Here is a 25,917-nt window from a genome sequence, read left to right as displayed (position 1 = left end):
GATTCATATATCGATATGGGGACTAACTCTCAGGAAAGTAGATTTGTCTTCTCTTAAGAAAAATGCGTGCATATAACATATATGCATATAAAATATTGCTCCTTTTTATTTAGGAGAAAATGAGGAGTGCCTTTATTTGCCACATGTTCAGATAATGAATGCAGACACACACTCTGATTTATGTGCGTGCATGTAAGTAAAGAATGTTTAGCTCTGAAATGCTTCCACAAGTAGATGGTGATAAAATAATACGGATACAATTGCAATTATTTTTAAATGAAAAGTTTTTCATAATTCTATATAGCCATTGTTATAGCATTCAACTACTACTGAAAGACTGCAGCTTAGAAGTTATGGAAACAAAACTGAAGGCTGAAATGCTTTTCCAAGCAACATTTGTGAACATGTTAATTTTAAAAGCACATTTCCATTTATTTTGGATGCATGCTTCTATGAATTGTACTCATGTGTCTGGCCTAGCTAATCATTTTATTTTTGGAATTGGCTCCATAAATATCCTGTGTATTTTCACTGATGATTATGATAATTTGTTCTATCAAATATTACCCAGAAATTGTGAAATATTTGGAAATTGGACTTCTTTGCGAGATTACCACATCTTCAAACATATTTCCATGTTTTCAGTATATTATCAAATTTATTTGGAAAAAACGGGATTCGCTCTCAAGGTTCATACGATTGTAAATTGAAAATTATAAAACTGAGAATTCCATTATGAGCAAATTAAAAAAAACATATGATGTCTTTTAGCCAAATTATACTCAAAACATTCATTTGTACTAGAAGATAATATACGTAAGTGGAGGTCTATGCATCCTTTTAATAAGTAAAACTTTACTTTATGGAGACATTAAACACCATATCCACACTCTACTGCAATAAAATGCACCTTACTCTGTAAGACTTTGTCAAGGTAACAACCTCAGGAGACAGTTTTCAATATATCTTTTTACTTAAGTACTTGTGATAGCTTGAATAATGCTCCCCCCATGGCATCCTAATCCCCATAATGTTGGAATGTTACTTTATATGGCTAATGGACTTTACATATGTGAAGAAGTTAAGGCTCTTGAGATGGGCAAGATGATCTTGGACTATGGAGGTGGGCTTTCAATGTAATCACAATGGTCCTTTTTAGAAGGTCAAAGAAGAAAGAAGGTGATGCCACATCAGAATCAGTGTTAGCAAAGGTGATGTGATTTAGTACCACCACAATCCAAGGAATGAGGGGACAGCTTCTAGAAGCTGGGACTAAACAGGAAACACATTCTCTTCAGAGCCTCCTTATGGGACTAACTCTTCCAACACCTTGGTTGCAGACATATACGACTCATTTCGGACTTCCACTTCCAGACATATAAGAAAATATATTTGCATTGTTTTAAGCCATAAAATGTGTGATATTTTGTCCCAGAAACAACAAGAAAACCAATACAGTGAGTGCTCTAGTTTCTACAGTCCTCACTCAGCAGGTTGGTCATGTTTTCAGTTGGTTGTGTCAACTTCCATTTCTCTAATGTAGAGGAATGTTTGTGAAATTGTGTATGAAAGAATATAGAAAATGAAAGACTTAAAGTGACTGTGGAAAAGCATCGTGTGAGTCATAGGACTTGGTTTACATGCATTGTCATAATGTAAGAACCTGTGATAATTTTAGTTTATGATTTAGGACCAGGTTTCTCAAAAACAAAAACACCAAATTGTGGGGTGTTATCACTTTCTTCACTTTTCTTAAATTGCCACATAAATTGTAAGTGGATGACATTGGCAAACATCTTTCTGGGTTATAGTTACAATATAAGAATGAGATTTTCTTAAAATTTATTTTTCATGATGATAATGGATTCATTTTTCTCTGACGAGTTAGTGTTCTTACCATTTGAAATCTATATTCTTTTATGGCATATATATTCATATTCTACCATGAGATAGTTGATTCATTCTTTCCAGGTTTCTAAGTCCAAAATGAATGCAGCGGGTCTCAGAGTGATGGGCAGTGGAAAACAGGAAAGTCGTGTATTGTCTTGAGGCAAAAAAGAAAATTGTTCTTGGATTGACACTGAGCAAATGCTGTTGTTAAACTCCTAGTTATCCTGATTACCTATTTTCAAATTTTAATCAACATACTGTGAATGTGGTGTCTTCTTTTATTCCTTTTGCATTAACAGATAGCTTTAAAACATTTTTTTCTTAGAGCATACTGCCTTATTTTTATATGATTCAAATGCTGATTTGTCATATGTTAGATGCTGTGAGTTGTGTTTCTTCACATATGTTTCTTCACATATACATACTAAGTGCATGTGTTTTTTCATCACACACAATTTTGTATAAATGTCAGTTAATTGCTAATGTAAATTCACATGACTAATGTTGCTAATGAAAAAGACACTCACAAAGCACCTTTTTTCTCACTACCATATCTTGTCAATCCAGTGATTTTAGATGAAGTTTTACATATTTATATGGCTGAAACATCAATTGAGAAGTTTCTTTAACAATCACAGGAAAGGCTCGTTTATACACACCGATTTTAGAGTGTAATAAGAATGTATGTTTGAGGAGTTTATTAATGGAGAACTCCTGAGGATTACACTCCCAGTATATAAATACAACAGTATTTTATATATACACTATATGAGATAAGTAGAGCTGTGGAACCAACCAATACCATACTTATATGCCAATTATGTGAGAATGTTTTAAAATACAATTATATTTAAGGCTCATTTTTATATGCTTCATCTGTAAATATAACCAAACACGAGATAATGGGCTGCTAATTTTTATCTGGGTAATGGAAGTTAAAGCAAACATCACTTTATTGAATATTGCAGTAAAAAGGCTAATTAACTTATTTTTAAAATAATAACTTATATGAATAGTTGCTATGCACATAAACCCCAGCAACTTTTTTTGCCCAGAGATGAATTTTTCATTATCGTACATCATTAATCTTGCTTTTATACTGCTATGAATCACATTGGAAGGAATAAGTCAGCAACAAATGATTCTGTATCTGATTACTAACCCTGTGATTGTATGTATTTTCCCTGGCAGTCATCAAACCACATCTTTTTAAGTTAAATCATGTTGCTTTAAAATTACTGCTAATAACCAATAGCATTCAACATATTATATAACATCTATTAAATAAACTTCATCAATAGATGGCAAGTGGGAAGTTTATATGTGGATTGAGTTAGAATGGCATTTTTTGGAACAGTTTCTATATAAAAAAAATATTCATTCATCCTATTACTCCTTCTACCTTATGTTCAGAGATCTATCCTACCAGTTGCTGCATACCAATTGAGACTGAGAGGGTCTGGTTATGTAGTGCTCGTTTAAATGTAGAACTTCCTTGGAATGCCTGATCCACACCATGACCCAGTGAGTCCTGGGTTACTTAGACATTTCACAGCTGGTCTTTACCTCATCGGATCATCATGGTATTCCTTGAATCTATGATGGTGAATTAAGTTAGTTGCCCAGAGTGACCATAAAATGAATGACTCACACTCGGACAAGACATTCCTGTTGTGGTTTTCAGGTCACATTTCTGGAGCCCAGTGACTATCATTTGATTTCTGATAGTGCAAAGTTATTTAACTTCTCCACATCTTTCCCTCCCCTGTGAAATTGAGAGTAGTAATATTCATCTCAAAAAAGAAGTAACAGGTATTATACCTTATGTGAACATGTTTTCTAAGTTTTGTGGGTTATACAGATACAGGGCTGTAAATCGTGGACTTACCTTGAAGTAGCCCAGGTAAAGTAGTTTGCATATAGCTGATTACTTGGCTTACATGTGCTTTTGTTTGTTTGTTTATTTTTAATGTGAATGTTTGTGGTTTCTTTCCTGTTTCTACTCTCTATCAAAAGAATGCAAGTGCTTTTCTTTGTCACATCTTCGGTATTGTAAGTTTCTCTTAACAGATTCACTCTATCTGGAATGAAGTTTTCTTAACCCATCGTGAAACAGATGAATAATATTAATAATGATAATAATGCTGATAACTCTTAACAGCAAAATGTGTACCTTCGGCATACATACATATACATATACATATATACATACATATATATGTATGTATATATGTATATGTATATGTATATATATGTGTGTATATATAATATATGGATTTATAATTTTTGTAATGCAGTTTTATAAGCACACCCACTTTGTGAGGTAGTAAAATACCTGGCTCACATGTAATGTATATGAAAACTGAAGCTCCAAGTGATTTATTTGACATTTCTGGCTGGTATTTCTCAGTGTCACCTGTTTATACTTTAATTGTAAGTTCTCCATTGTTGAGGTAGAAGTTTTTTATCGCATATAGTGTCTGATGAAAAAATATTAAAACTTTTAGTACTGTAAATAAGCCCTAATACTTTTATAGGATTATGATATTTTCTCTGTGACTATTAGTGGATTAGGATGCATTTGACCATATTACTGCACTTTTCTCATCCTTTATGGTGCATTTCAAAACTATCTTTAATATCAGAAATACTGGAAATCACTTTTAATTTATATTTATATTAAAAGCAAATAATGGAAAATCAATTAGAACATTCAATTATTTTATTTTACTTCCACTGTCTGTATTACTTTAGAATGAATTTACTTTAGACAATGTTGATATAACTGTAATAATACTCTGGCATGAGTAAATTGCTCAGTAGTCTTTAATTTTAAAGTTAATTTTATTTTGATGCACAGTAACTGAAATCATAAAAAAAGAGGACAGAGCTTTAAATTCCTGTTTTCGAAATATAGCTAACAAGTATTTAAACAGTCACATTATAATGTGTCATACAGAAATAATATACCAGAGATTACCTACCTTTCTTCTTTGATTTTTAAGAATCTTAATTTATTAAAAGTATTAGATATAGATATGGTAATAGGATACTTAATTATTTTGAAAAGTGAATGTTATAAAACATTGTTTTCTATAGAATGGTGATCACAATGACTGCATTGTTATTGATACAGCATGTTTTGGTTCTCATACCTCTTCATATACACTATCCATCAATTAGAAGGCTTTTTTGACTTAACTCTGGTTAACATTCAGATATTTGGGATTCACAATTTTGTTTAATATTTATAACAAATGGTTTCTTGTTTCAATTTTCTTACATATGAATAAATAATTAGTATTTTAAAATGTTAAATAATATGTAAATAGGTCAATGCACATGTATAGATAATTGGATGGATATGTATAGTGTCTATGTTATATATTTTAAGCTAGTCTACATAAATATAGTCATTTGAAATTCTGTTTATTCAAGACAACTTTCTGTAAAACCCACACTTCCATGATTATAAACTTTAACTTTTATGCCCTACGAATATTAATCTGTTTTGTTAATCATAAATTTATTGTTTAAATAATAAAAGATTTGTAATCATCTATTTCTGAAAATTACAAGAATGGACACAGCTTATAAACAAATTTTATTATTACATCTGTAGTAATAAGAACAAAAGTTTCATAATAGTAAGTAAATCAAAAGTAGGCCAAGAACTGGAGATCAACAATCATATTATACTTACAGAATATCTGTAACAGTAAGAAAAAAGTTTCATAATAGTAAGTGAAACAAAAGTAAGCCAAGAACTGGAGATCTGCAATAATATTATACTTAGAGAATATTTACATATCATCAAATTTTATTGCGTATATTTCCTTCATTTTTCATTGTTTCTACTTCAAATGTGTTCCTGACAATAGCTAATTTTTCTGTAACAATTATGGAAATGACTGAGTTTATATAGCTGCTCATTCTATAACATCCTAAGATAGATTTATGAGTTTATTTTTTTAAGGTATGATGTGATAATCATATTGCTTTAACTGCTAAAGACATCTTTTAATTTGGAAGAGCATCTTCAAATGGGTTTTCTATATAATAGCGAACTTCTGCTATTTTTAAAAGTTTGACTACACAAAAACATCAAGCTCCCAATTTGCAGCGCATGTGTGAAGACAGACGTATTTATATTATGTTATTACACGGTTGTCTGATAAGGCATTAAATCTAACACAAGTGAACTTCAGAACATGTTGACCCTCAGGATTAGCCATTATGCTAAATTGTCTGACGAGTAGGGAATATTGGCTTTTATTAATCTTTCTCTAATAACACAATGTATTTTTCAGCTTAAGACATTCACCAAAATATCAATTTTAATTTAGGGACTAAATAAAATCCTTACTAAGCCTGACAAATGGTAGCCTTGAATAAACACAAAGCGTTTTTACTCTAAATAATAATGAGTTCTGCCCTAAATACTCCCTGTGTCGCCAGTATCCTAGCAAGGATCAGAGGTATAGGTCATATAAGAGAATGGAGTAGTTCTTTAAGAAAGTAACAGAAAAATTTAGCCCTGAGCTATAAATATTTCTGAGGTGAAAAAACAAGAACATAAAGAGAACCGAACTGGAGTGTCTCATCCTATACTCTTAGTGCCAATATTTTGGACGGAAAAAAACATGTGTTTTATAGGAAATGTCTACTAATTAGTGAATCTGGAAAGTGTCTTAGTAAAATTAACCATATCGAGGCTACTATGAAATGAGTGTATTTTTCAAAGTAAGAATATATTTTATTACATGTATATTTACCCATGATTAAATCACGGTAGCCCAGCTCTGTTTAACTCTATTGCCACAAAAATTGCCTAGTTTGTATTTCTGTTTGAAAAGTGGTGTTTGATTATTCACTTTGGAGATTTAAAGTTATTTTAAATTACAGAATATTGGCATTTTTGAACAGCAGTCTGTAAGTGTAGTGTCATTATTTGGTTGAACATAAGAAACATGATAATTCTTAAAAATGGTTTTATTTATGGGTCTTATTTTACTAAGTTATATAAATTAAAATTTAGATATATTTTAATATTTAAATATTTACCTTTCTACTACTTTTTTAGGTTTGACTAAAAACTTTTCAGCACTGTATTTTTCACTATAAAATGAATGTTATGATAATCAGTGAATTCAATTCAAAACTGTCTAATAAAACTGTGGTTATATTTTTTTTTAATTTGGTTTCATAATGGGAGTGAGTCTTTCCTACCAAACGATTCTTAACTGTCTTCACATTGGCAATATAGTATGGACCGTTTAGTGTTTAACTTCTAACTCAAAATCATCCTGTGTTCAATCAAATATTAAATCCCTTAATACTAGTAAACTGAATGAATTGATTTTGATGTGTAGTTTATTTTAAAGTGTACTACAGAATTTCCTTAGTAAGTCTAGAATCCCAAGTTGACCAAAACCTTATTTAAATCTGTATAAAAGGGACTAAAATAAACTTAGTATTGATATGAATAATGATTTAACTTTGCATAAACTTGTTTTTTCTTTTCGTTTCTTTTGCCTTCAGGTGCAATAACAGGACTCAGTGTGCAGTGGTGGCAGGTCCTGATGTTTTTCCAGACCCATGTCCGGGAACCTACAAATACCTTGAAGTGCAGTATGAATGTGTCCCTTACAGTATGTATATTCTTATGGTCTTTTTGAAAAGAAAATATATTAAGCTTTGTTTTGCATGCATTGACAAAATATTCTCTATAGAAACAAAAATAATTACATAATTGTGTAAAAAAAAAGCTGGGTTATTTTAATTTTTTAGAATCATGAATTCTCCCCACCATTGGAAGAATTAAATTCTGCCTACACGATCCTGCAGCTTTTAATTTTGGCCAATTATTTCTGTACATCAATACCTATTCTAAAACTCTTTTCTTAATGTAAGAATATGAAACATTTAGAAAAAGGTTGAAAAGTGGTATGCCATTACTACATTCCTCCAGGACCAAGTAACAGGTAGTGTAAGTGAATAATATACTTATATGCAGAGTGGTATAGAAACCAATGTATTTTGTATTTGATAGAAGCATTTATATCCAGGCTTCCTATGCTGTCAACATTTCAAGGAACAAAAATATGTTCAGCAAAAAAGAGCAGACCGAAAAGAAAATACAAGGATTACATGAACTAAAGCTCTCTTCAGAATATTATCTTTTATAGCCTCAAGAAGTGTGTTTTATATCAGATACAATATATGCCAACAACTTATTTTTTTTTTCTTCAGGAATAACGAAGTATAAACAATCAAAACTGAAACATATTCTGACTTTCTTACCCAAGGGAAGAATCACTATCTCAAATAAAAATATACTTGAGCTATCCAGTTCATTATTCATGAGATTCCTTAGGTGAAGATCACTCAGGAAATCTTGTATTCTCATATAAGATATTCCTCTGATCCCAGAGGTATAAAAGACCTGAGACCATAAATAAAACCCAGGTTCCAACTTCCTTTGACATCTCAGAAGAAGCAAAGTACCTGGGGATCAGCAAGTTGACTGTGCCAAGAAAGAGTTCTAGCTTTTCCTCATTTGTGCTTATTTAAGAGGCAGCACATGACTCACAAGGTGTATGTGTGCATTCTCCAAGAATAGAGAGAAATTTGGCCAGCAAGAATGAATTGAAATTTAAAAATAATAATGAAAGCAATCAAGACAAAATTTCATTTTTCCTTTATTTATAGTATTGGATTAGAGAAAGTTTAGTGAAGATTTAGGAGCTCATTTTCTTTGTTATAAAAAAGCGTGAGTGTGTACGTTTTATTGAAATCTCATTTGAGGTTAGGTTTCTTACATTGTTATGTTAAGGACCCTTCTTTGAAAATTTGAACATTGTACTAACCATTCATTAGTAATATTTTAAAGAAATAACAATCAAAGTCCATTTTGGAACTGTGACAATTACATTTAGATTGCATAATAAGATCTTTGTGAAAAATGTACATTAGCTGTTTCCAAAAGCATTTTATAAAAATATACCATAAGGTATACCTAAGTTTTAAAGACAGCTTTAGGAAATTTAAAATCATATTTTGAAACATAAAAGCTAAAGTGGCAATGTCAACTTACTGATTTTTTTCACAATTTTTAAAAATTAGAGAATTTCACCGCTATCTCTTCAATTTTCTGTATTTCTTCACAATTTCTTTGTGGATATCTCCTCCAAAATCTTCCACCAAACTCATTCTGAAAAATCATCTACTTATGTTATTTCCAGAAGTAAGAATGTGCTGATACATTTTTGCATAAAATGGTTATGGTTTACTGCAGATTTCCTTTATCTTATAAATGTCCAAATATGGACAATCTGATTCCTGAATATCTTATAGTGACATATTTTTGATAATCCTGCATATTTACTGATTGCCTTAGAAGTGTGTTCCTCTTATATTAAAATCTTTATCTGATGTTTTTCATTAAATAAGAATTATAAACTTAGGTGCAATCACTTGCCAGTTTATATACCAGTTTAATTTATATGGTGTAGCATGATTGTGTTTAAATCATCGTTAGCATGTTGCAACTGAAAGTATAATGCATAATTGAGAATTCCTTCAGTAAATTTAACTTTATTTTAAAGAAAACAACTCTAAAGAAAATATAAGCCATTAAATAAACTATAGGGACTCAGTTAAAAAGGTAGATTGGTTTAGTAGAAAGATGACCAGAGATCAGGAAACCTAGGTTTGGATTACGGTGTGGTTACTTAACAAAAAGCCTGGGTCCTTTAGCTCAGGTCAGTTATTAAATTTTTCTGGATCTTACCTTAGAGACCTTCCTTGATCTGCAGTAAGTTCCGATTTTGATCAACACTAAGCTCTTTTTCTTGTCTCCAGAATAAAATAGGCCGACTTTTCCAATGCTGAACAAAAATCACTTATTTATGATAACTATCATTTATTGACACTACATGTCATTTCCTACATGGGTTAAATGTTTATATACATTATTTTATTTAATTCTCATAATATCTTCCCTGTTAACTGTGGGTATCACCATTTTACTGAAGAGAAAAATGAGGCGCCATTGGATAAATAAATATCTCATGTAAAATGTAGAATAACTAGAAAATGGCGGATCCAAGACTTGAGTTTGTCATTAATACCTATTCTTAAAGATACAGCTATAGTTTTCTCCATCGATTTTTTTCCTTTATATTTTTATGAGTTATTCAATCTTGTTTAATGTTTAACTCATAATTTTCATCAGTAACATAATACCGCATAGTCAAAGTAAGTGCTTCAAGGGCCCATAACCTTTTTTTCTTTTTCTTTTTTCATTTCTTTTGCTACTTAGTTTGAAGGGGTTTGTATTCTTTCTTAAAACAGATGAATCACTACAAACTTTTATTTTTCCAAATATATAATGAAGCTTTCTGGCATAAACTAGTTTGTGCCATTAAAATGCCACCCACTGTTTAGAATTAGGCTCTCATCTAAGTAATAAGTTAAGAAGTTGTTTAAATTACCTGTGTTATAAAAGAAAATCCTTATACTTAATATACTTGTTAAAAGATTCCTATTATTAAGAGATAAACTTCAGATTTAGGAATCATTATTGATGTTTGAAACTGTTGTAATTGAACAACTGAACAAATAAACAAGTAATGTTAGGTTCTGTTTGTTATACAATTCACTAATATCCAGTTTTATTTTGAATTTAAGATGCAAACTTCCATGTGTTTCCATGGTAATACTGATTTCTAAGCTGATACTTTTCTCATGAAAAAAATATAGAAAAATAGAAACGTAGAAAAATTTAAAATATATAGGAAAACATATTGATATTAATAGTATTTATGCATGTTAGAGGTGATATAGAAAACATTCAACAAAGTTCTTTGTATCACACAAGAGATGTATCGTTCAAAATATACACAGTAAGCTCACAATAACTTTTGCACACATTTTTAGGAGTCATTAAATAAGCTACATAATTGAACAATGAGAGTTTTAGGAGAATCTTACAGTGAATCAAACAAATGGTATGTCTTTTTTTAAAAAGATGCTGATAGAAAAACAAATAAGAAGACTCAGTGATTGTAAATAATTTTGTCAGGCCATCTTCTTGGAGTGTCTTCTACCTATTTTTTTCCAAATCACTAACATTAGTCTTTTCTAAGTCTTAACTTCTTCCCCATCTGTATTTTATTGTTTCGGTTCACAGATACCCTGTTTGTAACCAAAATTGGGACAGATAAATCAATACTTCTCTCTGTTCCTGTCACCTTAGTTTCAGTGTGACTTTTATAGCATTTGTGTATTATTTTGAGTTGATTTTTCTCCTTACTGATATTAATATTTTCTCCTCAGGAGATGACACAAACATTCCAAAGGTTAAACCTCAGCATTTACCAATGCCACATTTTTGCTTTCTCATCTTCCTTCTCACCCCACCCCCATCCCTTCTGGCCTGATTTAGTATTGCAATTGTAGCATCTTCAAGTAGAACTTCCTTCATTTAGCCAATTTACAGGAATGACTTGTGGTAGGGAGACAACAATAAAACAACTAACCACCTACAGAGTATTTCTGAGCAAAGAATCTGCACTTTGTATCCTGCAGACAATTTGTCTTTCTTCCAAAGCATATAATTTCATGCACATTAAACTCAAAAAGTGCCTGTCTTCTCTCATAATCTAGACTTCATCTTCAGTTCTTTGTTTCTTCCTTTCAGAAATGCAAAGCATATATTACTTACTCTGACGATCTTCTCTCGTGGTGGATGTCATTAAGAAATGGAGGGAAGAAGCATACAATTTTGAGAGCTACTCAAAATTGAGAGCTACTAAAACGAGTGTTTGATTAAACTAATTTCATGTTATACCACTTAGACTTTCTCACCATTAGCATTAGCCATCTGAAGAATTACGTTCGTGGTTGTCTTTATGGAAAGACATGCAGAATGAGTATTATTGGAAAATTACTATTTACACATAATTGTATAATATTTTAGTTTCATATTTTTTTTTACTATAGAAAGTATTACACTTTCAGCATTTAAACCAGACAAAAGTTTTTAACTATTTAATTATAAATAACTAAAGACATTTTTGCAACTATGTTCAAATGAGTACATATTTTAATATACGCATATTTTGGTTCCCATTCTGTAAAATAGTAATTACATATTTAAGACTCATGCTGAAATTAACCCATATATTTAATTTTTTAAATATCACAGAAATATCAAGATATAATCTGATTCCCAATGCCACAGTAGTTTTTCCAGTTTATGACATATAGAAAACATTAAATACATATGTATTGAGTGTTTGGAAAAAATAATAATTTTAGTAAAAATCGCTCCTCCGAAAGTGTTATGTTCATTGCTGAAATGATAAACATAAGAAACCCTTATCTACAAACAACACATTCATTGAAAAGGAAGATTTATGATAAAATATAGATTACATGAGTTTTAGTTTCTCCAAATTGTTTGGTGATTATGATTGTTTTCCTTAATGGTACTAGCAAGCAATATGTTTTTCATAATCTTTTGCATGCCTCCATATAATATAGTAAGTATTGTTCCTTAAATATTACTCTCCCTGTAAGAAGAGTGGCATTTATTTGAATTATCTTTTTTAGAATGATATTTATAACAAGAACAGCAAAATTCTCTCTTTTTTTTTTCTTTTCTCCTGTAACAGTTTCTATCTTTCTCTGTCAAATAGTTTCTCTCTACCTCACAGGGTCTTGCACCTAAAAGATAATCCATAAAGCTTTTGCAAATAAACAAGTGATTACTTCATAGTTAATTTAAACTGTATGCCGCAAATACTATACATGCATAAAAATATCGCTATCAGTTTAGAAAGCAAAAAGAGTAGGTGGGCTATATTTTCTTGGAGGTCCTCATCCTAAACTCTCTTATACCTTTGTTTAGCTGTTTCATATGTTCATGGAAATTATTCTCAACTAGATTATTTCATTTGCTTTCAAGACCTCACATTTTTGTCTTCCTTCCATCAGTCAGCATCTATTGCAGACCAGGAACTATGCTAAACACTACAGTAGAATAACAGAAATAAAGATTCTACCCTCAAGGAATGTGGTCAAATGGAGCTCATTGTCCCCACAGGTGCAGTGTTACTAGTTCAACAAAGGACGGGAGCATTTCAGAGCAGTTTACAAAGTCAGGCCCAGCCCTTAGTCGCTGATGTTTGTATAACGTGGAGGCTGGGTATCTTCAGCGAAGGTTTTCTGAGATGACCCTTGAGCTTAGTCTTAAAGAATGAATAGATTTTAATGAGAAAGCCAATCATTTTTAACAGATGGGACAATGTAAGATCAGAAATTGGTCAATGTAAAACCGAAACAGTTTGGTGTCTGCCTAAAATAAAAAAACACAAGCGTGACAGGAGATGCACACCCATAGATAGGCAAAGTAGAAATCCCAGACTTCCTGTATTCTGTGATTCCTCTAGGACCTAGGACCTATCACAGTGAGGATCACAGACACAATAAGCTATTTCTGAATGCAAATAACTGGTATATTATTAAGAAAGGTTTGTTAGGAAATCTGTAAAAAAAACAACAGCACATCAATTTTGATGATGAGGAGGAAGAGGAGGGGGAGGGGGAGGAGGGGGGAGGAGGGAAGGAGGAGGAGGAAGCATAAAATACAAAGTGGTAGTATTTACAGAATCAAACAGAAAAAAGCTGAAAACCAGGTCCAGAATATAAGATCCAGTGATCTAGAGAGCCAGAAGTAGTGGCCTGTCTCTTAAGTACCCCATGTTCGGCTTAATCAGTTCCAAAGATGTTTATTCTAATCTAATTCCTGTAATAATCTTCGCTGGGTCATTTTAGACTGCATGAGATCGAGGATCAAGGTGTTGTTTTCCGAGAAAGAAGAATGGGGCTGGCAAAGAGCCTGTATGTGGTTACGGAGCCTCAGATCCCTCAGTGGACTTGAGAGCAGAGGTGGCAGGTTGGTGGCTGGGGACCAGATTTAGGCCTCAGAGGGATTCCTTAGGCCTCCTGAACACCTAAAAGTCGGACTTAACATAAAGTCTGGAGCAACACTGGACCTACCTTCCCCTGGGCAACATAGGCTAAAGCTGAGTAGGTGCTGTCCCTTGTAAATAGGGTCTGTTCTTGTCTGTGTGTTGCATTTTCCAGCACTTACTGTATTGCAGCTGGCATCCTGTAGTCATTTAAAATGTCCTTTGGCTTCTGAAGATACTTAAATTTGAAAGTCTTGTTCTCGAGTTTGGATCTAATCAATGCTAATTGATGGTAAACACTATAAATCATTACTATATTATTTTAATTTTCAAAAGATAGTAATACGTTTTTGCACCAACAGTAATTCTACCAATAGAATTTTATTGGTGCCTACTATGGGTCAGTCACTATAGTAAGTGCTAGGGGAAAATAGATTTTGGCCCAATGGAGGTAGCAGTCTAGTAAGGCAAATAATAAAAACAAGAAACATTCTATATATTCATCAGTGATAAAATGCAAGAACAAAATAAATATTATTGTGTGATAGAAAGTAATTAAAGGGCCAGCATATATATAAGGTGTGATGAAAGGCTATTCTGAAGAAAGGATGTATGAAACCTGAAGAAGGAGAATGAAACAGTCAGGCAAAAATCCTGGGCAAGAACTTTCAAAGCAGAGATAGTACTGTCAGGTCCAAAGACCTGAGGTTGGGAAGAAGTTGGCCTGTTCTAATACCTGATGGAAAATAAGTATGACTGCAGTCCCGTTCAAGTGGGGGAGAGTGAGTTAGAGAGATAGGCACCAGCAATTAGTACTATTGGTGCTGCTGATAATGAAGCAGTAATTTCAAGATTCTGAGTTTTATTAAGAATCAAACTATGTTTGCAGAATTAAATTAAATAAACTGACAGTCCCTTTTAAGTAGAAAATATTACATGATTCTACAGTAACATAAAGGTAAACTTAAATCAAATGGTATCAACACCTAGATAGGATTTATTCCTATTTCTAGTAGACTAAAAATAAGGAAAATGGATGCTTTCATGCTAATTACAAGGAACCAAGATGAATTGAGAGTGTTGAAAATTAATTGCAAAAGTTAGGAAAATATTTGGTTTAGGGAGTACAATGTTATAGACATTAATAAAGTTGGAGGGATTAGCTTACCCATGTTCATTTGCTGTATTTGAAATAGTAAGATTAAGGAGTTCATGCACTTAAACTTAACTCAAGAAATTTTTATAAGATGCCCAAATTGCATAGCACAAACATGGGGAATTTTAAAAGACATGGGATATAGTGTTTTGTTTTTAAAATACACTGTATATGGGAAGAGAAGTAGTGAAACATGTGAAGGTGAGGCTTTTTTCCAAAGTGTTTGTTGCTAAAAGGCCTTACAACAAACATCACGATGCATTAGACCTAAGCAGTTATCTGGCCTTGTCCAGATAAAATTTTACTAAATACATGTAAAATCAATTAAAATACTATGAAAGAGGATTGCTAATTTTCTTGTAATTCAATCATTAATCTTATGAAAAAAATCAGTTTGCTTAGAAAGTTTTGCAAATATTTAAATTTAACAATAATACTTCATTAAAATTAGCAGTTAGCAAAGGGAAAAAGCTACATAAATTTTAATGGTTTTGTGTTTTTTTGAGGAATTCTTCAAATGGTAGATCACAATTCCTATGAATGTTGTAAAACAATTTAATTGCTTGTTTGTTTTTTTTCAAAACCCTCCTATAAAACCAAAACCAATTTTTTTTAATTAAATACTTAAATGGCAAATTCAATGATGGTCCCCCAAAAGAAATCCATATCCTAATCCTTAGAACCTGTGAATCTGTTAGTTTAAATGGCACAGGGGCTTTGTAGATTTGATTAAACTAAGGATATTGAGATAGGGAGATTATCCTGGATTTTCCAGGTGAACTCATTCTAATCCCAGATGTACTTATAACATGGAGGCAAGAGGGTGAATACTGGAAGGAGATATGACCACAGAAGCAGAGATTGGAGCGTGATGGCCATGGAAGATGGGGGAAGGGGCCACTAGCTAAGGAATGTAGGTGACCTCTAAGAAGCTGGAAAGAGCAAGGAAATTAATTTTCCATCAGAGCCTCTGGAGTACCCTTAAGACTCATTTCAGAGTTCTGACAATTTGTTTTGTTTGAAACCACTAAATTTGCTGCATTTTGTAACAGGGGCAATAGAATACTAATAAAACCTATTATGATAGCATTTTTTTCTAAAAATTATTAATATTGTTTAAAAAATTCATTACTTTCTTAGGACACAGAATAATAAATATTATTTTTGTTTTCTAAATAAATATTATCATATTATATTATAGTTTATAATGTAAACCTAAACATTCTCTGTCATGGACTGGCTGGATGTGTGATGTGCAGTATGTCATTATAGGCAAAAGACATTTTAATTATCTTTATAAATATATCAAACTCAAAGTGAACAAAGTCAAGTGAGTGTTTAATAAAATCAGTTTTACTATGTTACACTTATCTATTATTTGTATGAGGCAGCTAAAATAATAAATCGGTAAATAAGCCATTGAGTGTGAATATATGAGTGAGATAAATAGGATGAATAAATGTAGTGAGTTTCCATTTACATTTTCTTACATATTTAAACATATAGGGATATCTCACAATGACGGACTTGAAATACTTGAATTAGACCCATATTTATGGATTCCCAAGTCTGCTCTGTATGTATAAATTCAGTTTTACCTACACTTAGTGAAAATCTAGTTATCTTTAAAATATTGCACAATGTCCAAATGCCCCAATGCTGTAAATATGACTAGTTCCTAACTTCCAAGAAGCTATAATTTCTTCATCATTCTATCATTCTTCAAATAATCAGATCAACATAGAATCAAACATAACTCAACACCATTTAGTTTTTGTTAATATATATTATAAATATATTTTCTTCTCTTTATGCTAATGGCTTTTCTCCTTCAATTATAACAGAAACCAATGCAGAATAGACTAGTAAATGATATAGAGGAAGAAAAAAAAAAAAGAAAAGAAAAGAAATGGCTGTTTCTAAGTATGTCTCTATGTCAAAGACATATTTGTACTTATCACTTAGGCTCTTTGTCAGGTCCCACCACATTTTCCCTTTGCCTTTGAGAGAGTGTAACATAGTGGTGAAGAGTGAGAGCCTTGGAATTTCAGTTCTGACTCTACCAGGTACTAGCTGTGTTCTAGTGAAGTTGTTTTGCTGCTCTGTGAATGGTCCCTTCACTTAGGGACCATTAAATAGGAGTGATAAGTAATTCAGAGTCTCCATGAAAATTAAAATTAAATATATGTAGAAATCTTTGTATAGTGATGGTCATTTAGCAACACTCCATATATCATAGCCATTCAAATGAATGTGCCTGTTGCATTTCACCATTTTTGAAGTATTCGTCAGTCAGTGCTATTGTGCATTGGTGCTTAGAATTATGTAATGCTGTTAACTTATCCCAGGATTTGGGGCATCCCAGGCATCATAGAATTATAGCATTCTCTAGTGCTCTTGACTTTTGGTATAATTTTGCAGTCAAGACATCTGTATTAATTCATATTTTATTTCAGGTCACCTTTCAATTTTGAGTTCTTTTCAGAGCTAGTAACAAGGGCATCTGCTATATAATTTAGCTATTAAACCAGTTCTCTCTTATGGGGTTGCCCTCTTTTACTACAAGGTGATACTAAGATACATAAGGCAAATGTTCTGAATCCACACTCAGCCCACCGTGTTTCTCTGGGTTCCTGTATCACTTTGAAGTCCTGATTTGAATCCCCTTTGGACTTGACCTGTTGGTACTGATGGATCATCCTGGTTGCATGGATCGTACCCAAGCTTGCAAGGAGTTTGGGCATGTGTCTTTTATTTTCATACTTTCCTACTGGTTGAATTAAGCTTTTAGCACTAGTTTATTTATTTACCTTCAGCCCCCTCTTTCTCCATAGATAGCAATAGATAAATAGATGCCAATGTCCTCCAATGTCTCCAAGTAGACCCTAGCCATTTCACTTATTTCACTCAACAAATATTATTTAAGCCCCTATTTTATAACTTATCACATACTGTCTCTAGGTAATAATATAAAGCAATTATATTCAATTATAAAGCAATCTAAACCCATTTTTTTAAATTTTTTATAGGTAAAGAACCTGGGACTAAGAATAAATGAAATAGTCAATGATTATAGAGTTAAAACTCATTGTCTTAACTGCTGGTTAAGTTGTCTTTCCATCATGCTACTCTGTTTCTTTAAATTTCACAGTAGTGTTTCTATAGTCTAGAGATGGAAGGTGATTAAGGCATACTCTCAAAAAAATAAAAGATTGAAATATATTCTCTTTAACTGTTTTTGGTATTCTAACCCTGTTCTTTAATTCAAATTCTTCCAGAAAAATTTCAGAAATTGAAATGGTGCTAATGTGACTGCTTGATTATTTGGTCTTTGTTTGACTTCAATATGGCCTATAATTAACACAGTTAAGATGGCATATTGAGATATCAAAAAACCTAACTTTCTCAAAATTTTAAAAGAACAAGCTTTTTGTGCATTTGTCTGGATTTCAGTGCTCATGGCCTTTCTCATAAATTGAGTTCAAAATTGCCTGGAGAAAGACAGTAAGTGAACCTTTTTAGAGGTGGGGTGTGAAATTTCCTATTATGTTCACTACACACTAAGTTAATATATACTAACCATTTTTGGAAGCCTTCAAATATGCATTCAAATTTCTGTGGCATTGTTTTGTTTTTGGTCTCACTTGTTAGAGCTGTTTGAAATAAGTACAATAATCAATAACATGGATTTTTCATAGATGTGAAAACTGTAATTAAAAACAAAACAAAACAAACAAACAAAAAAATACATGTGGAATTATGGAGAGACGAATGAATCTCTCCCAAAAGCCAGAACATAGCATTTGCTGTACTATGATTTTCCTTGACTTCCTCTCTCCCCTATTCTCCTTTCCTTTTAAAGAACTCATCCATGTTAAGTTTATCAACATAATAGAAAAGGCTCAGGAGGGAGATCATATTGAAATTTGTTCGAAACAAAATGCATTTATTTCTACAACAAGGCTTTCATTTGTTTTTTTCTCTTGATTCAGTTGGATTGCTCAACACTAATAGAATTGGTAGCCAGCTATTTGTGTGTATCAGAGTCTAACAAAGACTGTTTTTATGGCAGTATTTTGGTCTTATCCTTATCTGTTACTTGCCAAGAGCTATTCATCCAGACTTACCAAGCTTAACTTGAAGAAAAATACCATCCTAGTAAAAGAATATTATTGGTGATATTATCATGGCAAAGCTCTAAGAATTTCTCATTTCACTTTATCATGCATTTGTTAATGCTGTTATTAAATGCATTCAAATACCAAGCTCAGATCTCATAAATTGTGAATGACTGGCCTGCAACAGGTGGCGTGTACTACTCTTTTTAATAATAAGTGATAAGTATAAAGCGAGAAACATATCCTATCCTGTGTCTCTAGGACTCCAATCCTTTGTCATTTCTCCATATTGGCCTATGTTTGTGATTAGCACAAATTCTAATACAAAATTCAACAATTTATAATGAGTTATATTACTTGATTGAACCTGATCAGCTACTGCTCCTGGTAGATATTAGGTGATATTTTCTAAAATGTCGAAATACCTTATGTATCCTCAGGCAGTAGCTTGAACACCAGTGGGAGCCGTTTCCTGAAAATTCCCCTATCATTGGTTCTAAAAGTGTTGAAGATCCAGAGCTGATAGGGACCAATCTGTAAAGGGCATTTTATTTTACTTAAATAATAAAAAGCCATGACCTGTCTTTTTCAGTTCTTTCATGAACAATAAGGATGAAGAGTCCCATTGTTTACTAGAAGTATCCCAATGAATCTAATGTTTTTCAAATAGGATGTTTATGCTTCATTGTAAGCACTTCAAAGATATTTTAACTATTCAATACATAATACAGACTACAGAATTAAAATAGTTTTGAGAACACAATTAGTGCTTGTTAAAAGTTTTCTATTAATAGTTTAATGATTTCCATACAACATGAAATGAGTATTTAGGGACTTCCAGTGAAGATGGAGGAATAGGTAAAGGCTGTGCTTGCCTCCTCTCATGACCACATCAAAATTACAACTAAATCACAGAACAACCATCATTGAGAATCGTCAGAAGTCTAGCAGAACTGAAGCTTTACAGTTAAACACATACAGAAGAAGCCACCTTGAGACTGGTCATAGGGACAGAGATGAAAAATGGGATGATCCCACGCCCGCATTTAGTAGTTAAGAATTGGAATGGATATCTCAGTTACACAGGTCCCCCAAGAGGAGCAAGGGGTTCCAGCCCCCAGCAGGTTTCCCAGCCCAGGGTTCATGTGCTGAAGAGAAAAGTCCTCATAACTTATGGCTGTGAAAGCCAGTGGAGACTGTGAATGAGTGATACAAAGGGTGGCTGGAGCCAAAAGGCACCAGGGACAAAAGGGAAGGAACTGAGTTGTCTGGCTCCAGGGTGAGGGCTGGAGGGGCAGATTTATTCTGGACAGAGGAGCTGGCGGAAGCCATTGTTTCTTTTTTGAGTCCTTCCCCCTCCCAGCATAGATGCAGGCAGCTGCCATATCTGAGTCTCTGTCAACCCGGCTAACACCGTTAGCTTGTCTGATCTGGTGATTTGGTGATTACTTGAGATCTCACCCCACCGAACTTTGTGGTACACCCAAGCCTCTTGCAGTGGCTTTTCTGTACTAATGACCTGTCTTGGCTCATCTTGGGGATTTTCCTAAAATCTCTCAAAGGTTCACAAAACTGAAACAAGCAGAATCTTGCTTGGGCATGTTCTGTGCCTCTTGCAGAGCAGTGTTAAGCCTGGCACTAGTGACAGCTGCCCTTGTTTCACAGGTTGACCCGAGGCACTTCCAAGCAGCCTGGGTGGTGGCCATCTGTGGAATGATTTGTGGCTCATGCCACGTGGCCCTGTGCAGGACACAGGCTGTGGATGAAATTGGTCTGCAGTGGAGCACCACCCAGAGCACCCCTGTACTAGCATTCCTAGTGACCAGCTTTGGACAGAGCCAGAGCATCACCTGTATGTGCCTCTAAGGATGACACACCCATAAGCAGACTGGGCAGGCACCAGGGCCCTTCTAAAGTGATCCCTGCTTTGTAGGGTCAGCTCCTGCACAGCAGCTCCTCCACTGTAGTCACAGTCATCACAACCAGTCAGCCTGACGGTCAATCCCTCCCATTGACTAACATATGTCAGTCAAGGCTCAACTACAATAAGAGAGCATACAAAACCCACAAAAGGGAGACACCTTGAGTTTCTGGGTCAAGTGACCAAGGAGACTGCATCAATAGGTCCCACAGAACACTTATTATGTAAGTCCACTCTACTGAGACTCGGAGGCATAGCAGCCTGACCTAATACATAGAGACAAACACAGGGAGGGAGCCAAAATGAGGGGACAAAGAAACATCCCAAATGAATGAACAGCACAAAGCTCCAGAAAAAGAACTAAACAAAATAGAGACAAGCAATCAATCATATACAGAGTTCAAAACACTGGTTATAAGGATGCCAAATGACCTCTGGGTGAACTTGAATAAAGAGACAGGAAAAATGGAGATAGAAAACATAAAAACGAACCAGTCAGAAATAAAGAACACAATAACTGGAATGAAGAATACATTAGAGGAAATCAACAATAGATTAGCTAGAGTAGATGATCAAATCAATGATTTTGAAGATAAGGTAGCAGAAAACACCCAAATGGAACAGCAAACAGGAAAAATAATTAAAAAATAAAAATGAGGACAGTTTAAAGGGCCTCTGGGACAATATCAAGCATACCAATACTCACATCATAGTGGTGCCAGAAGGAGAAAAGAGAGAGCACGTAATTGAAAACCTATTTGAAGAAATAATGACTGAAAACTTCCCTAACCTGGTGAAGGCAATAGACATACAATCCCAGGAAGCACAAAGTCCCAAACAAGGTAAACCCCAAGAGGCCCTATGCTGTACACCTGAAATTACTACAAAATAATACTGAATTTCAAAAAATAAAAAAATAAAACAGGCTGATAGAAACCAATAAACTATACTGATGGTTTCCAGAGGGGTGGAGGTGGAGGAATGGGTGACAAAGATAAAGGGGAATAGGAAGTACAAACTTCCTGTTATAAAATGAATAAGCCATGGGGATGTAGCGAACAGAACAGGGAATATAGTTGATAATATTGTAATGACTGTTCACGGTGATAGGTGGTTATAATCCTTAGTGTGTTGATCACAGTGTAATGTATATAAATGTCAAATCACTATGTTGTACACCTGAAACAATATGCTATTGTTTTCCAACTATAATGGAAAAATAAAGAAGAAAGAGCATTTAGCTTATTATTGTAAGCAATAAATCATAAAATCCTGAGTACCAAGCTATAAATAATTGTATACACTACTGAAGTAAGCTCTTGAGATTTTCTGGATGTGTTTTAATAGTTAAAATTCTGACACTGACTATTATTCATCTATCTTTGAATCATTTTAGCAAATTATAGACTTTTAAAGAAATTCAGATCTAATTTTGTGGTAGTGATGGTTGCTAGGTAATGATTTGATGCAAATTGATCATTAAACATTTAGAAGCTCATTCTCTGATTGGAGTGGAAACTGGAGTGACTTAGAAGCTGATGTCCCAGGAAACAACTGATTGAGAGAATATCTTGGGGTGTTTGATAAAAATAGACTATAGCTCCTCTACTTGATTTTCTTCCTGTTTGTCAAAATCAAAAAGGAAAGGGGAGAAATTGCTAGAGAAAAATGAGAGCTTTCTCCCAATAGTATATACTATTTTCTGAAAAATTTCAAGTGTGTACACTGTGCTAAGTACGTTGTATACCATATAATTTTGTTCTCACAGCAGTCTGTTTAGCTAGATAGTATAGACTCCACGTTAAAAATAAGGAGCACAAATTATAAATTAGGTTTTTAGATTGTCCAATTTCCCATGCTTAGTTAGGTGAGTGGGGAAAGGAAGTGATTTTAATACAAGTCTCTTTGACTCATGTGATTTTCCTCTTTTTGTTATGCTAACGAAAGCAGGTGAAAATATCTATTTGTCTGGGAATTGACAAACCTAACCAGTTATGTTTCGTCAAATAATTTACAGCCCTCCAGCTTGGTGCCAATAAAGAGGATTCCTGTGTGCTGAAGTTAGCTTGACTTCAAAAATTTTTTTATCAGGAGGTAGGGGTCATTGTTAGGAAACTAGTGTTGCAACAAAGAGCAAGAAAAACTACAGTTGATGAGGTGGTGATCACTATCACTTATTCTGTAACTCTTGTCATGAACTGAATTTGTTTATAATGTTGGGTTGCTCTTAATAATTGTGGAGCTTTTGTATTAGTTTTCTACTGCTACTATGTCAAATTACCATGTATGGAGGCTTAAAACAACACAAGCTTATACTATTATAGTCCCAGGTGTCCAAAGTCTAAAGTTAGGATGTTGGCAGGGGCATTTTCCTTTTGGAGGCTTCACAGGAGATTCTGTGTTTTTGTCTTTTCCATTTTCCAAAGACTCCTGAATTCTATGGTTCATGGCCCCTTCCTCCATCTTCACATCACATCATTACAAGCTTTGTGTCTGTCCTCACATAGCCGCTCTGACAGTGACTCTCTTGCCTCCCTTTTGTAAGGATCCTTAGGATTAGGTTGGGTCCACCTGGATGATTCTGGATCATCTTCTCATCACAAAATCTTTAATTTAATCACATGTACAAAAGATTATTTTGTCATGAAAGGTAAAACCTTCACAGGTTCTGCAGAGAAAAGCATAAGACAATTGGGAAAACATTAGTCATCCCACCATAGGTTTTCTTTTAGTTAAGGAAAATATTTTAAAAAGCAAAAAAAATTGTTGTATCACACATGTAAAACTCTGTTTCTTAAAGAGCAAGTATACCTGATTATCAAACATCAACGATTGTAGAATGTGCTTAAAAATATCTAGGAGAATACAGGCAGTCCATGGCTGATTTCAGAATAATGGATTATATTGAAATCAAGCCACTTGCCTTTTCCACAATAAAATGTCTTTTTTCCCCCCGGTTATATAAAATAATAAATAATCAAATAATAAGAATACAACAAAAATATGTATGAAAATAAAAATGTGTCTGGAGTTTCTACCATTCTTTTAATGACCACTCTTTTCTGCATTGTTTTATGCGTACATGCACCCTATGATTTTACAAGGATAGGATTTACACACATACACACACACACACACACACACACACACACATTTAGTGTATGTTCTTCACAGTTCTTTCTGTATTCAGGAGCTCTTTGGAGATCTTTACATGAATATAGATTTATATGTATTCAAGTTTGTGTTTTTGTGTGTGTGTCTACAAAAACAAGATCATATTATACACGTACACACATCTTGCTTTCATCACTATACTCGTATGATATTTTATGAATTTCACCCAAGTCAACTGGTATAACTTCATTTGATTCTTTTCAAGGGCTTTATAATAATTTATGGGTTGATGTAGATGGTGTATTAAGTCATTCCCCTATTGATGGAATTTTTGTTGTTGTTATTTTGCTTCATATGTGATAAAGTGAATGGTGTTTAGATTATCCCCTGTAAGATTATCCTAGCTGACCTACGAAAAATCATTTGCTTCATCTTACTTTTCAAACAGCAGTGAGGTGCTTGCCATTTGGTACAAGAGAATCTTCTGCTGACTGGAGTTAATGATACAAACTGTAGAGTAAAGAATAAGAAGTTTAACAAAGTAAAGTGATAATAGTAATATGAGATTACTATTGAGCCTGTGACCTTTAATTCTTCACCAAAGTGACTGCCAAATACTGTTGACAATTCTTCGCCTTTGCTAACGTTTGTAGCATGTGTTTTATCTATCTGTACAGTCACTTGATTTGGAGTTTTAAATAAATAGACTTTGTCAGTATCTCATAGTGTCTCTCTCACAGGTCGTGCAGCTCACTAAATCAAAGTAACTTTCCTTGAACTACTCAGAATAGGGCGGACTATTTATTACACCTAAGAACTAATTTCTGTAGTGGCAACAAGTTTTTTGTTTGTTTGTTTGTTTGCTTTTTACCTTAATGATATACTTTAAGCATTTAGTAGCTACCTCCTTGCAGTCGTTTTTTTTTCCCTCCACCGACTTTCTGATATTTTATCAAAAATCATCTGAAATTTTTTTCTTAAGTCAAGCTTTACTTTCACAGAATTCATTCTTCCATATCTTTGCAGTAGTTGTGACCATTTACCTTCTCCTTTAGTAAGCTCTTCCTTTGCCTTAATGCGAAAATATTATCTTCTACATATATATGTCTTTTTCATTGTAGCTCTCAGTTTTCTTTCTCATTTCATTTTCGCAATTCATTCTTACCCTCTTCCCTGCACCTCCTTTTGTTCCCCTTTTTTCCTCAAACCCCACGTAAAGAACTATACAATGAAGGTACTGGTTGTTGAGTTTCATTTGCATTCTAATTAATCATTAGTCATTCTCTCTCTCTCTCTCTCTCTCTCATATTGACAGTGTTAACACTTCAGATTTTGAAGAATACCTCCCCAGTTCAATCTCATATTACTATTAGCATTTTACTTTGTTGAATTTCTTATTCTTTAAAGACTTCAATGATCCTAATCTTTTAGCAAATATATAGTAGGTAGCTTATGTGTGATGTTCTTGACTAGTCATGTTCTTGATTAGTTCTTCACTAGTCAAATGGAAAAAGTGAGTCCCTATCTTGAAAATCATGTGCTCTAATCCTTTGGCTCCTTTGCGTTCCTTCATGTCCCCAAACTATTGTATAATTTCATCTTTTATAATGCTGTCCTGTGTGAAAATTATTAAAAGCCAGGGAAAGATGCCAAAATCCATGAAGGAGAGTACTTAAGGACAGTTTTTTGTTTGTTTGTTTGTTTGTTTGCTTTAATTCCTAGCTTTATAAGACTTAATGA

The 25,917-nt window shown here is 33.4% G+C and overlaps 1 protein-coding gene across 23 annotated transcripts in view; it reads left to right on the top strand.

The window, feature by feature from the left end:
* The window catches only part of ADGRL3 (adhesion G protein-coupled receptor L3), a 748,795-nt gene that overhangs the window by 414,398 nt on the left and 308,480 nt on the right, over positions 1-25,917 (top strand). For all 23 annotated transcript variants that reach the window (XM_019743744.2, XM_019743750.2, XM_074324498.1 and 20 more), the window contains one exon: positions 7,432-7,541. In XM_019743744.2, the coding sequence (XP_019599303.2) occupies positions 7,432-7,541 (110 nt within the window). The remainder of the gene's footprint in view (positions 1-7,431; positions 7,542-25,917) is intronic.

The sequence above is a fragment of the Rhinolophus sinicus genome, linkage group LG02 (genome assembly GCF_036562045.2).
Source record: "Rhinolophus sinicus isolate RSC01 linkage group LG02, ASM3656204v1, whole genome shotgun sequence".
NCBI classification, from domain to species: Eukaryota; Metazoa; Chordata; class Mammalia; order Chiroptera; family Rhinolophidae; genus Rhinolophus; species Rhinolophus sinicus.
Note: the sequence above shows the minus strand (reverse complement) of the source record. Positions and strands in the feature narration are given on the sequence as shown.